At 37.8% G+C, this 14,007-nt stretch overlaps 2 protein-coding genes across 4 annotated transcripts; both read right to left on the bottom strand.

Annotated features, from left to right (window-relative positions):
* Nucleotides 1–3,720: 3,720 nt before the first annotated feature.
* Nucleotides 3,721–5,925, bottom strand: LOC104825720 (piriformospora indica-insensitive protein 2-like). 2 transcript variants are annotated; one of them, XM_010558096.2, is made up of 3 exons: nucleotides 5,599–5,925; nucleotides 5,007–5,038; nucleotides 3,721–4,913 (listed from the first exon to the last, which is right to left on the bottom strand). In XM_010558096.2, the coding sequence occupies exons 1-3, from the start codon at nucleotides 5,806–5,808 to the stop codon at nucleotides 3,842–3,844; spliced, it is 1,314 nt and encodes a 437-aa protein (XP_010556398.1). In that variant the 5' UTR covers nucleotides 5,809–5,925; the 3' UTR covers nucleotides 3,721–3,841. The 2 variants fall into 2 exon arrangements, with proteins under 2 accessions (XP_010556398.1, XP_010556397.1); XM_010558095.2 differs by having other exon boundaries at nucleotides 3,721–5,038.
* Nucleotides 5,926–6,787: 862 nt separating this feature from the next.
* On the bottom strand, nucleotides 6,788–13,141 carry LOC104825719 (protein CROWDED NUCLEI 2). Of its 2 annotated transcripts, XM_010558094.1 has the most exons (9): nucleotides 12,740–13,141; nucleotides 12,127–12,336; nucleotides 11,546–11,799; nucleotides 11,187–11,457; nucleotides 11,010–11,093; nucleotides 7,967–9,981; nucleotides 7,622–7,805; nucleotides 7,063–7,390; nucleotides 6,788–6,974 (listed from the first exon to the last, which is right to left on the bottom strand). In XM_010558094.1, the coding sequence occupies exons 1-8, from the start codon at nucleotides 13,061–13,063 to the stop codon at nucleotides 7,100–7,102; spliced, it is 3,633 nt and encodes a 1,210-aa protein (XP_010556396.1). In that variant the 5' UTR covers nucleotides 13,064–13,141; the 3' UTR covers nucleotides 6,788–6,974; nucleotides 7,063–7,099. The 2 variants fall into 2 exon arrangements, with proteins under 2 accessions (XP_010556396.1, XP_010556395.1); XM_010558093.1 differs by having other exon boundaries at nucleotides 6,788–7,390.
* Between the last annotated feature and the right edge of the window lie 866 nt (nucleotides 13,142–14,007).

The raw sequence follows: 14,007 nt of genomic DNA, 5'->3' as shown, positions 1-14,007 counted from the left end.
GACCAAACCATAACGTGCCTCGGAGTCAGCTCAGACCGGAGAAGAAGCGTCGGAGTGAACTTTGGGTTGGTCCGTAGCTGACCAAAACTTGGTCTGCCGGACCAACTCCAATGCTGAGCTCCCTCTCGCACGGATCAGAACACGATCTGACCAAAAATGAAGTCGTTGGTCCGGGGCTGACCAACTTTTGGTCCGTCGGACCAACTGACTTCAGTTTTGGTCCGCGACTTCGGACCAACAATCTAGTCCGTCTGATCCAAGACGTCTTGGTCCGGGGCAACAACTCTCAGACCACGGAAATTCTCGTTGGACCAAAGTTCTCGTCTGGTCCGCCGGACCAAGAAAGTTTTGGTATGAGATCTCTTCTCCTGGTCTGTCGAACTCTCCTGGTCAATGCCAAACTTTCGGTCCGGGGCTGACCAACTGGTTGATCCGCCGGAGCACGTGATTCTGGGCCAAAAATTAGATAAAAGTTTTTCAACTTGATCTGATTTTTCGCTCCGTTCGAATCCGTTTTTCGCTCCGTTTTCTCGAATTAATTCATGATTCAAGCCTCTACTTATCTAAGTATAGTTACATAACATAATCTACCATAGATTCATTTATATAACAGACTTATACTTAGATCAAAACCAAGAAAAAACCAAGTTTGAACAATTTTCAAACTTGCTCAAGAGTGATCGTTCTTCACCGGAATCAAGAGTTGAGCTCTGATACCACTGCTGGGTTGCACGGGATCCTCGACAACTGGCTCAAAACCGTGCTAGGATCTGGTCCATGGGCTTGCGCAGCGGAAATGGCGTTCAAAAATGATTTTTGAACAACCCACGGACCAAACCGATTCCGATGAAGAATTCAAGAAGAAAACTAATCTTTGGTTCACAATCTGAAGGTTGGCTTGTATATATATATATATATATCACATATTTTTGTAAATATTTTTCATCTTTAATTTCATTTTTTTTTATAAAAAATTAATAGATCCAGTGGGATCTGTGGTGGTGGAGATGAAGTCGTAGACAGCTATTACATTAGAGGAGTGTGGTACTTTGGTTTCAGAAACGGTATCTGCTTTAGACAACATTGAGAATCCAAATCTTTCCACTGACCAAAAGTGGCAAATTAAGAAGCTTAAAAAAAGAAGAAGCATGATTCCATTGCTGTACAATTTTAGTTCCTTAACGAAGATAAAGAGATAATTATTTTTTTTCCCCACAAATTATTGTTTCAGCTTTTTTTTTAATGGAATGCAAGAGATTTTTTGTCACCACGAAACCTCACCGATCTATCTTTTCGACTCTCGTCTGAACACAATAACAGAAATAAACGGTGACACAGGCGAAATACGAATTCAATACCGAACTCTAACACTTGGTACCTATGTCTCGGAAAGAGGAACGACTGTCTACTAGGATTATACAAAGAAACTAGTTGGAGATCGATCGGAAAACACGATCCCGACTCACGGAGAACAAAGGTTCAGCGTAGAGAGAGAGAGTACACCGAATAAGAAAGAATGCAGAAACCCTAATTAGTCTCGTAACCCTAACCATACAAATGACTTAAATGCCCTCTATCCTTCCAAAGCTTCTAACTCGTCTAGAGGCTTCGAAAACCTCTTCTTCAACCGGAGGCTTTGGTGAAGATCCAACATTTTTCTTTTTGGACTTACGATTTTAATAAAACGTTTGTATCCAAGGCAACGTTTGTATCCAAGGCAAATGGAAAAATAAAACATTTAATACCTATAAATACCTATAAATATTAATTCTAGATTTTAACACGATCTCGACAAGTATTTGCATATTTAACATTCGGAAATTTTAGATTTTTTTGAATCTTTTTGAGAGATATTTAATTAGGTTTAAAATTATAAAAAAAAATATATAATCCAAGCGCACAGTAAAAATTTATGGGTTTAATAAGCCCATACAAATAGACTCAACTTTGGGCCCTAAAGGCCCAATTTGGTCGGCTTTTAAGAATCTTCACTTGACCGTACCATTGTATTATATGTATATATTATAGTACGGATTCCCCGACCCATAACTCCACTTTTGGTCTTTCCTCTTTCTGACGGCTCTCGCAAAAATAAAATCGAAATGATTTTTCTTCTGCAGAATAAGAAAAGGTACACAAGCCGTCACCTATACAATACTTATAACAATGACTTCTATTGAGAGGAGGCAAAGGAGCAGAAGCTAGAGGCCTATAAACACAGTAAATCAACAAATATACATATATATATATCCAAAAGAAATATAAAATATCGAAAAATTCCAAAAGTCATTAAATTTTGGGGTTCTTGATTAAGTGTGATAAAAAGATGACATGTTTAAAAATCTATATTTTTTTTTTCTATCCTTTGAAAACTACCTTTTTATAAGTTTTTGACAAAACTATCCTTACTTTATTGTATAATTTCAATATTGTCATTTAGCGTCCCGAAAAAATGTGCAGTATAAAAAGTAGATTTTTTTGGAAACTGTGTAATCCGAGAGAGCTGTTTTTCATCCGGGAGAACTGTTTTTTGTCCGGGAGAACTGTTTTCCGTCCGGGAGAGTCTGTTTTTTGTGCGGGAGAACTGTTTTTCATCCGGAAGAGTCAGTTTTTTTGTCCAAGAGAACTGTTTTTCGTTCGGGAGAGTCTATTTTTTGTCAGAGAGAACTGTTTTTCATCCGGGAGAATTTTTTTTGTTCAGGAGAACTGTTTTTTGTTCGGGAGAGTTTGTTTTTGTCGAGAATCTTTTTTTTGTCCGAGAGAATTGTTTTTTGTCCGAGAAGACTGTTTTTTGTCCAGAAATATATGTTTTTTTTTTTCGAAAAAGTTTGTTTTTTTGTCCGGAAGAACTGTTTTTTTTCCAAGAGAAATGTTTTTCGTTCGGGAGTGTACGTTTTTTGTCCGGATGAAAAATAGTTCTCACGTATAAAAAAAATTGTTTTTCATATAAAAAATATTTTTTCCCCGATGAAAACAATTCTCTAAAAAAAATTATTCTTCCGAACGAAAATAGACTTTTTCGGATAAAAAAACAGTTCTTTCGGATAAAAAAGTCTTTCCCGAATGGAAAAACAATTCTTTCGGACGAGAAATAGTTTTTTTTGATAAAAAAAAATTATTTTTTCGTATACAAAAACAGTTAAACCAAATAAAAATATATTCTCACAGATGGAAAATAAATATCCCGGATGAAAAAACAGTTTTCCGAGATAACACAGTTTCTTAATAAAATATATTTTTTATGCTGTAATTTTTTTGAAATGTTTAATGGCAATATTGAAATTATACAATAAAATAAGAGTATTTTTGTTAAAAAAAAATTATAAAAAGGTATAGTTTGTAAAGGAAGGAAAAAAAAGTATAGATTTCTAGTGACTTGACATTTTTTTGATACCGGTGCAAATTTCCTCTGAAATCTTCTGGAAGAAATGCAGAAAATCTCGGCATTGCAAAGTGTCAGACCCATGTTTTATTTAATGTATAATTTTAAAAAAACAAGCAATGAATAATGGTCACATTCAAACCGTTATTCCCATTCTTGTCAACATTAAACATTTTCCCAAGTCTTTTGTGTTGTGTGCATGTAATATATACACGTATATGTGTGTGTGTATACATTCTATTATAATTGTGTGTACGTGGATCTAATAGAGAGCATATACATATATGCATGCACACACAAATACATATGCATGTGTGTGTATATATATAATAGCGAAATATATATAGAGTAGAGGAAATCAAAGTTGTTACATCCCAAAGGAATTGATATTCTTGTCTAAGCAATCCACATCAAAATATATTCACTAGCTAGAACCCTATTGGTCATAGATTTTCATTATTATAATACAATAATAGATATGACCATCAATAACCATACCCACATGAAACCATCGATCACATGCAAAAAGACAGCCTTGGAACTGAATCTCTGGTTCCAAATTAAGTTTCTGGAGTCTTGTTGAATTACCAAGTTACCCTCTGGTCTCGTCATCGTGCCCGTGCATGGCTTCACCCCAACAGGAACATGTTGCTGAGATGCTGACATGATCTCCAATGGATAACACAGATTAGGGTTTCTAGAAGCACCGAATCTTCTGCCCATTTTCTCATAGAACATTCTAGAAAACTCAAGCTTTCCTGTTAGGTTGTTACCATTGATGTACAGGGCGCCAAGACAAGGTAAAGTTTCAAGCTTTGATGGGACATTGCCTGTGAGATTGTTGTCGTTCAGACCAAGAAACCTCAATCTTTTCAGATTGGTTAGGGCAGTGGGAATCTCTCCTTTCAAACCCATGTTTGAAATATCCAAAATGACCAAATTATCCATCTTTGCCCACTTTATTCCCATCAAGTCCCCACCAATCGGGTTCTTTGCCAACACAAGTTCTGTCAAAGATTGCATCTTTTCAACGCTTCGTGATAACCCACCTGAGAATTTGTTGTTCCTTAGATCCAGAAGGGTAAGGTTCTTCAAAAACCCTATTTCTTTTGGTAGCTTTCCTTCTAACAAGTTATTGCTGAGATCAAGCTTAAGCAATGAGCCAAGTTCCCCAAAAGAAGGCAACGGCCCTGAGAAATAGTTGCGGCTCAAATCCAAGATCAGTAGCTCTTTCTGTCCATGAAAACAGTCTGGGATCGTACCCGTGAACGAATTTCCTGCCAAAACCAACCGCTTTAATCTCGTTAAGTTGCAGATGCTACTCTGTAATTTCCCCCTGAACCCATTTCCAAGAACCACCAAAGACTGCAGCTTTTTGAGATTGCCAATTGTTTCAGGAAGTTCTCCAACCAGACCGGGATTGGATCTGAACTCGAGCGATTCCAAGCTTGATTCAAAGCTTAACCAATCCTCTCCAGTGATCTTGATGGGTGAGGTGAAACAGTTGAAGAATGTGAGGGATTTCAAGTGCCTGAGGGAAAATAACTGCGGCTTTATCTCCAGACTTGTGACGCAAGCAAGCGAATTTTCATGAACAAGCCCTAGGGTTAAGTCAGTGACATACCACAAACCATCAAAGACGTCACAAGAAACACCCTGAAACCAAAATAAAGTTTCAAGCTTCGATCATTTGAGTGAACTGAAGGAATAGTATTTACTGCAATATGGAATTTGTGGGCTTGGCCACGTTCATGCAACTGAGCATTTAAAGACTGAAAACAGATGTTATACGAAAAGGGGTGGAGCTTTGACGTATGGAAGCTTTAAATTTCACTTTCCAACTGAGGAAACTTCAAAGTGGATCGATGGGTCATTTCAAGAAATCTAAAGACAACTATGTAACAAAAGACTTCCAAGAATCTCGACCATGTTTGGTAATACTTCCACACACATCATTAGTTCATAGTTTTAGGTCTCTCTGAGCTTTGATTTTGCCCAAATTCTTCAGACGAGAAACCCAAATTCGAGGATCTGAAAAGTATACTTTACAAAAACTTGGAGAATACGGTCTCTGCATCACCAGTTCAAGATCCTTTACCAACGCTAACAAGTTCATGTCTCTGAGAATCCATAAAATATTGTGTCACAGAGAGTTGAAACAGAGAAAACGCATGAAAGAAGAGCACCATACGAGAGAGTTGATTCAGTGTAAGAACCTGAATAGGAGTCCAGCCGCAAGGGTCGGGATAGAGATCAGAGCCATTCCATGATGAATCACCAACAAAGCCCTGAATTGCAGAGTACAAAGCTTCACGCTCTGTTTTCGCCATTGGAGCTTCATCAGAATCATCAAGTGCGAATTCTCCAGTGCAATGGAGAACCAGACATAGGAACAGAAAAGAGTGAAGTGTTCGCCAACAAAACATGTCTTTCACAAGAACAGGAACAGAGAGAAACTGGGAGAAACAGAGTGATCTCTTCTGTTCTGTTTTTTTTTTTGGTTAAATTCAATTGTGGGTTTCGTAATTGTAATTTATTGAGGAGAGAGCGATGGGTTGTTGGGTGTATGTCAATGGCTCCTATCATTATTGCCCGAATGGTTAAAAGGAAAAAATATGAAAAAAGAAAATAAGTGAAGAACAACTAGCAAGTCATTTGGTTACATGTTATTGTCTCCTTCACACAAAGTAAAAATATGGCATCTGTTCCCATAACTCATACATGTTATATACACGTGGAATACACACACACACACACACATACATACACTATCATAGTTAGTATTGAATCAATATCCTAAATATTTCTGCATATTTATTTCTGTATACAATAATAAAGTAAAAGCTGTGGTAAATATTGATGAGATTGAAAAAGGATAGAGAGAGAGAGGAACATAGAAGTAGAGAAGTAGGAAGATGGAGAGATGCAGAACACAGAAGATGCAGAGATATGTCAGATCGGAGCAAAGAGGAGAGAAGCATTTAATATTTTCATTTGACAAACATGTTCTTTTCCTTTATGTTTTTTACTGTTTAATTCTTCTGAAACTGAAATGACCCTTTTGACGTTTGTTTATTTTCTCTCTCTCTCTCTCTCTCTCTCTCTCTCTCTCTCTCTCTCTCTCTCTCTCTCTCCATATCCTTCTGTTCCTGCTCTCTTCTCCTTTCAATGTTAATCACAGAGAGTACATAGCCACTCATTGTTTCTCTGAATGGCTTTTAAAGCCTATCTTCTCAAAGCCCTTGTGAGTTTAGTGTTTCAAGTTACATTTATTAGTCCTCCAAATTTACCCTATGTATATAACTCAACAAGATCGCATCTACATACACACACACACCAAGACATGATGATAATAACTGTACTATCAGCTAATGGCACAAGATCAACAGATGAATTGCAGAACGATTAAACATAACATAGATTCAATCATAAGAGTATAATCATCAAAACATTTGTAGCTGAAACGAATTATTCAATCTGGGATCCGACTAATGCTTCTCAAGTTTTAAGTACACTTGCCACAACATGCTAAAGCTCTCCTTATTGTAAACCTCGGACATGACCCTGAACCTAACAATGTCAACAACCTTGACTGCCAAAAAGGAGCATATTTGGTTCCATTCAGCTAAAGTTATAACAAAAAGAATATGTGACTGATAATTCTGTCATCATCAGATTACCTGATCACTGAGAGGAGAGATTCTCGGACGAGATAACTTAAGTGGTGAGAAAGGTCCAAATTTTCTTTCTTACGGATGTTTCACCTGGTTTTGGTGATCCTTCATCATCATCATCATCATCATCATCATCACTAGAGTCACCACCACCATCTTCTTCTTCTTCAACGTCTTCATATTCGTCTTCACCATTGTCGTCCTCATCTCCATCCTCATGTATTATTGCTTTCTCCCTCAGATCATCTTCATCTTCGACATGACTGCTCCCACCATATACTTCAATCGAGGCACCCACATCGTCATTATTAGCAGCATCTGCACTTGTTTCCAACTGTCAAACGAACAACATTGTTAACACGAATGTACTTAAGCAGGCTTCTGTGATGTACAAGTTGATTGATGAAGAAGGGTTAGTCAATCTAATTTAACAGTAAGGTTTTAGTTAAGAGGTAATATTCAAGTAAAAGTTGCAATAGAAACAGGGATCCACTTGGACTCTGAGAATTAAGTGGCTGCAATGGAGCTTTTAACCAACAAAACATAAAGGAAAGGGCTTTCTCACCATTACAACCTGCCCATGCCCAATTTCTGCACTTTCTAATCTTTGAACTTGAACCAATTCCACAGCTTTGTGACTCCTTACAACATCATCATTCAATGGAGCAGATGCAACAACCTCCTCATTATCATCACCATCAGCTGCTAGACTGGAAGAAGTTTGTGCTGCAACCGTAACAGGAGCTGCACTGTCCATTCATAAAATTTCACAGTTATCCATTGATGAGTTAACAGATAAATCCAATTTTCTTTCTAGGAAAAGCAAAAACAAACCCTCAGACTGAAATGAATTTCAAAACAAATTCATCATTTCTGAAATACCATTTAGGGCATACAAGCATGGACTTACATCTTGTTCCTCCTCAGATTGTAACGATTTGTCCCGGGAGTCTGTGGAACTGCAGCAACCGTCTGTCTTCTCTTACGGCGTCCACCAGTGGTAATATCTTCTGTGTGGCTATCACTGTGATCTCCATTCTCAGTTTCAGTTATTCCTGAAGACAGTCCATGCTGCCTCTTCTTTCCAACTATGGCCATTGTCTTTTTCTCACTAGTAATAGAGATTCCCTCAACACCTTCATCACGAGGTTGCATGCTCATGTTGTCTTTAGATTCTTCAGGGCTTTCTACGCGAAACTGCTCTGCTATTTTGGTGATACCCTTGGCAGAACGTGAAGCATTCAAAGCAGGCTTGTTCTTTCTAGGTCTGCCTCGTCTTCGCCTAGTGCTTTGAAGGTCAGGCTGCAAAGAACCATCAGGAGTTTCTTGTACTCTACTGTCACCATAGCTGTGCTCCTCAACAGATGGTATGGAACCCTTATCCGCCTCAGGAATAGAGCTATCAGATGGATTTGGGTGTGGTTTCTCAATCTTTTTTTCCATGTTAATTGCAGATGAAAGCTGCTTAGGACTGCCTATGCCGGTTACATTCTGAGCTATTTTACTAGGTGAGAACAGCCTTGTGCATTTCTGCAGCAAAGACATGTGCCCTTTAGAGTCCTCCTGTCCAGAGCCGCTTCTATTAACTGGTTTCTTGATATTGCAGGAATCAGATGCACAAGAATTGCCTTGAATATCATTGAAGATTACATCTTGTGGAAGAGAAGTCCCTCCTTCACTATTTGGCAGCTGGAGATCAGACAGCACAAACTCTTTCACAAGCCGCCCACAAACATCACATTCCTTGGACATATCCACAAATGCTAGAAAATGATCTCTTTCACGGATAAATTGTTCCCTACGTTTCTTGAGGTTGATACTGAGTATAGTAAGCTCACTTATGTCATTATGCATCTCTACTTGTTGCTCTTTTAGCTTTTCCTTGTGCTTCGCAATTTCTTCACTTTGCTTTTTGACCTCACTCCTTTCGGACCTCATTTCCTCCATTTCCCTGTCCATCACCTGCTTGAGGTGATCAATTTCACTCAGTTCTCTCATTCTTTTCTCTTCAAATTTTGCGACCTTTTCCTGTAGACCTTTCTCACTTTGTTCTTTTTTCCCCTGTAGTTCAGTTTCTAGATTCCTTCTCATTGATTCAAGATCTTCAAACATCTTCATATGCTCAAGTTTAGCTTTTTCATGTAAAGCTGACCTCTCATGTTCCATATTAGCTTCAAATGATTCTTTTTGTAGCCTAATATCATCTAATTCATGCTTTATGCGATCTTTCAAAGCACTTTCTTCTTTCTTCAACCTCTCTTCTTCCAACAATCTAAATCTTTCAAACTTTGCCTGTTCTTCAGCAAGTTTCACTTGCTCTTTATTAAAATCTGCCATCTTCTCATCCAACACTTCCCACTCTTTCTCGAATCTCTCCTTTTCTTGTTTCAGATGGTCACGTTCCTTTGAAAGGTACTCCTCATGCTGTCTAGATTTCTCCAGCTGCTGCTTGAGTTCAGACTGCAATCTCATGTGTTCTAGCCTCTCTTCGTTCTTTATCTCAAGCTTTTCATGTCCTTCTTGAATAATTTTCTCCTTTTCCATCATCTCAGTTCTGATATTTTCAATCTCTTGTTTAAGATTCTTCAGTATCTCCTCATCAGCGAGGAACTGTTGCTTTTCCATGTATAGTTCTTTCTCCTCAGCTTTCATCACTTTTTCCTTCTCTTTCATAGCTTTCAACCTTACTTCAATGTCAGCCTCCTTCTCCTTTACTCTGTCAAACCTTTTATCCAATGCTTGCTCCCTTTTCTGCAACTTCGCTTCTCTGTGGTTAATTTCAACTTCCTGCCGCTTCAATTCCTCAACCTTCCTAGTGAGCTCCTCATCGAGAGATTTTCTTTTACATTCACATTCCAACTTAAATTCCGCCATCTCAGCATCTAGTTCTGCCTTCTGATCTTCAATAAGCTTCTGAATTTCTGTCTGTAAATAAAATAAATAAAAAATAACAGCTTTACTAGAGTTTATAAGAGGAAATCGGGGGAAACTATCTGATCAGATCCAAGGTTATAGAAAAAGCTATCTTGGCACCCAATGAAAGTTCATAGAGTACAAGAAAGTAAGAAATTCCATTCATGCTTGTTTATGCCCTAAGAACTGGATTTACAAATTCATGAGCTAAAATCCATAACACAGAAGTGTGTCTACATGAATTGAACTTAATAGATTTCTATCTGGTCACACAGCATAAGTAGAAAGCTTTTCTCATTTTTTTGGAGGGAAATCACCAAAAAAACCCTATACTCTTTCCAGGTCGATGAAAAAACCCTATACTTTTTTCGTTACTAATTAAACCCTATACTTGGTGTGATTAACCCATAAAACCCCTAACTTTTTAAAAATTCATCGAAAACCCCCGTGTTTGACAACTCAAACAAAAATGAAGATGTGGCAATAACATGGCAATAACATGGATGCGTTGCAAATCTTGGAAGACATGTTATTGCCACATTATCATTTTTGTTTGAGTTGTCAAATACGGGGGTTTTCGGTGAATTTTTAAAAAGTTCGGGGTTTTATGGGTCAATCACACCAAGTACAGGGTTTAATTAATAACAAAAAAATACAGGGTTTTTTCATCGACTTGAGAAGAGTATAGGGTTTTTTTTGGCGATATCCCTTTTTTAAAAATAAAAAAAAATTCTTCTTATTTGATAGGTTATCAAAGGATGAAACAAGAATTTTCTACTTGATATGCAGTTAATCCTTTCTGTCGCTGGGTAATTCTTACGACTTAACTCAAAGGACCACCATCCTTAGTTCTAGATCCTATATGCTTTATATCAACAATGCAAAAGATAATATGCACTAACAGAGAAAGCGAATGTCATGTCATATAATGAGCTATTCGATCCATCAGATGGGACCGAGTTCACAGCTTTGACGTTTCTTTTAAGTTTTAACAGAACCATGGATAGGCACCACTATATATATATACAAGACACACTTACCCCTTCTCTAGCAATAAGCTTCTCTTCAAATATGAAGAGTTCTTTCTCCTTTGCCGCTAATATGCTCCGGAGAGAATCAGCTTCCTAGAAAGATCCATTAAAAACGAAGTCATTAGAGGAAAGGAAAAGGAATAACAGAAAAAAATGTAGTTTGCAATAGCATATAATATAACTCACTGTCTCTTTCGCCGTCAATTCTTCCAAACGATTATTCACATCTTCTTCTATTTCCTTAACCTTTGACCTAGACAGATCAATCTTTCTTTGTAATTCTTCGAGTTCATTTTCTTTCTTCTTCATGTCCCTTTCCTTTTCATTAACTTTTTCCTCTTTCTGGTTCAGGTTTCTCTTCAGCCCAGACATAGAATCCTCTCTTTTTTGTAGTTTTCTCTCCCATTCATGAAAGTCTTCTCTTTGCTTGTGGAAAATTGTTTCATATGATTCTCGCCTGAGGAGTAAAAATGAGAATATATGACTAACAGAAGACCACATCTTGATAGTTACAGCTACAACTTGTAATGAGAAACGAAACTTACTCTTTAGCAAATGATGTTCGCCCTTGTTGTAGGATGCTTTCGTGAGTTTCCACTTCCTTCAGTCTCCTTTCTACCTCGGAGCTCTTCCTAGTTGCCTCTTCAAGCTTTCTATCAGCAGCAAGAATTTTGCTTTCCACCTCCGAAGATTTTCCTTCAAATCTAGCAGCTAAAGCATTTGCATCAGCTAGTTTTGTGTCAGCAATGAGCTTAATCTTGGCATGCTCTTGTTGAATTTCACGTAGAGCCTTTTCAAGCTGCAAACAGAAAACGGGCATGAAGAAATGTCAGCACAAAAGTTCAAGTTGCTAACTCAAACAAACCACAAACTCAGAAAATGTCTACAAAAGCAAATAACTAGCAAGTTACAAAGAAGCATGTTAGATGTCTAAGGAAGTTTAGTGCATGAAAAAGGCATACATAACTTTATGTATCCTACACACAGAGAATTTCCAATATTTTTTGAAGAGAGTAAAGGCGTGGAAAGCTTATACAAAATTTAAGAACAGAGAAAAATCAATGCAAAATAATATTTACCACAATCCATCATGTGAAAGCTTCTAACCAACAAAGAAGTACGATACCTCTGCCACACACTCCGTTTCAATACCCAAGGCTTTTCTCAAGCTTTCTTCACGCTTTTCAGCATCTGATTGTGCACACAAATGCAATGATTGTTCTCGTTTAAGGATTTCTTGGGCTTCTTCAAGTGCCTGACTTAGTTGTTCCTGCTTTGAGTTCCACTCTTTCTTCTCCAAAAGGAGAAGCCCCATATTATACTGGTAGTCAAATAACTGCACAGGAGAATACATTATGAGGCTAAGCTAGACAAGCACAAACAACAATATAGGCAACAGAAAGGCCTATCTTTGGAAGAAGTATAAGTAAACAGAAAATGATAAATTTTTCCACGAAGTTGAAATTTTTAAAAGAAAAAATTATATGAATTTAGGCCAACATATGAACACATGATCGTCCGTGTAACTCAACACACAGACTCATTGTCAGTTTTGTCCCAATGTTCTTCCTCTAAAGAAGCAATACAGTACACTTTCAATTGGTCAATCGATCAAACAAAAGATTCTCCAAATATAACGAGAAGAAGTTCAACCAAAACAACAACCAGCAGGAACCCATTACGTTTGCCGAGAACCATAAACAAAACCCAACAAGAAATGACAAAGTTTAACATGTTACCTCCTTTTCAAGCCTTGAAATCTTCTCAAGAAGCGCCTCTCTGTCTTTCCTCTCCATTGAAGCCCCGTTCAACAACCCCACCTCCCTAAACCTTCTCCAATCATCGATATCTCCGTCACCCACCGGTTCACCAGAAACACCGTCACCGTTCAGCGTTCTAACCGGAGGCGGCAGCAGAGCGGGAACCGCCGGGTTTTCGCCGAAAGTCACCGTCTTTCCTCTTCGTTCACTGTTCTTCTGGTTAGAGACGCCGCCGAATTTGTACGCCTCGTTTCTGGGCGTCATCGCCGGAGACATCCATGGTTTCCTCTGTGGTGTGAACATGGTTGATGATCATTCAAGAAAATTGAAATCGAAACCCTAATTTCTCAAAATTTCCAGATTTTTGCGTCTCTGTGCAACGGCTCTGATTTTAAATTAAATTCGGGTATAAAACTATAATATTAACCTTCCTCGTAATTTAAGGTAAGTTCAGGGGTAATATCGTAATAACTATCTCCGCCTCCGGTTTGATTTGGTTACGTGGATACAAATTCGTACGAAACCAAAAAGATCGGTTTGATTCGGTTATAAGAAACAATTTGGTTTTTGTTTTCTTCTTCAGAATCGGGGCAATTGCAAAAATACCCTTAAATGTCGATTTCACTTACAGCCCATACCCTCGCACAGTAAAAAGAAAACGGCAACATCAGATATACCCTTATAAATATAGAATCCCTATAATATCCTTCCTTTATTTATATAATAAATAAAATATAGATATATTTTTTATCCCTATTTTCTCTCTCCTCTTTATCGTTGTCTCCCGCCATACATCGCATTCTCTCTCTTCGAGTTTTTCTTCTTCTCTCTCTTGAATGTCTCTTCTCCAACACGATTTTTTGGTAAATTTGCTGCGAAAAACAAGTGAAATCTGCAAGAAACTCATCCAATAAACGTAGATGTAGTGGTATTGCCGCTTATAGTGGAAGAAAAACGAGTAAGTGGAAGGTCTAAACAAAACCGATTTTCTAGATCTGGTGAGACTCGAAAAAAGAAAATCATGTTCGGTAGGTTCGGTCAGTACATCAATGATGTCACAGACGTATGAGTCATAATATTATGTTCGTGCATGTAATGACATTATCAATTCATATTTGGACTAATTCACTCGTGTATTATATGGTAAAAACAGTCGTCAAACTAATTAAACTCGTCAAACTCATCGTAATACTAATCAACTCATAACACTGGTCAAAGTCGTAACACGCATTCGGGGTTTCATGTTT

Source organism: Tarenaya hassleriana, unplaced genomic scaffold, assembly GCF_000463585.1.
Source record: "Tarenaya hassleriana unplaced genomic scaffold, ASM46358v1 Cleome48, whole genome shotgun sequence".
Taxonomy (NCBI): domain Eukaryota; kingdom Viridiplantae; phylum Streptophyta; class Magnoliopsida; order Brassicales; family Cleomaceae; genus Tarenaya; species Tarenaya hassleriana.
Note: the sequence above shows the minus strand (reverse complement) of the source record. Positions and strands in the feature narration are given on the sequence as shown.

Bases quoted from the DNA above. Each gene is read 5' to 3' on its own strand.
- LOC104825720 (XM_010558095.2), bottom strand. From the start codon at position 5,808: ATGTTTTGTTGGCGAACACTTCACTCTTTTCTGTTCCTATGTCTGGTT. The intron at 5,039-5,598 runs GTTCTTACACTG...TTTTGGTTTCAG, and splicing joins GCGGCTGGACTCCTATTCAG to GGTGTTTCTTGTGACGTCTT.
- LOC104825719 (XM_010558093.1), bottom strand. From the start codon at position 13,063: ATGTTCACACCACAGAGGAAACCATGGATGTCTCCGGCGATGACGCCC. The intron at 12,337-12,739 runs GTAACATGTTAA...TCTCCTGTGCAG, and splicing joins TTTCAAGGCTTGAAAAGGAG to TTATTTGACTACCAGTATAA. The intron at 11,094-11,186 runs GTGAGTTATATT...GGATCTTTCTAG, and splicing joins AATTGACGGCGAAAGAGACA to GAAGCTGATTCTCTCCGGAG.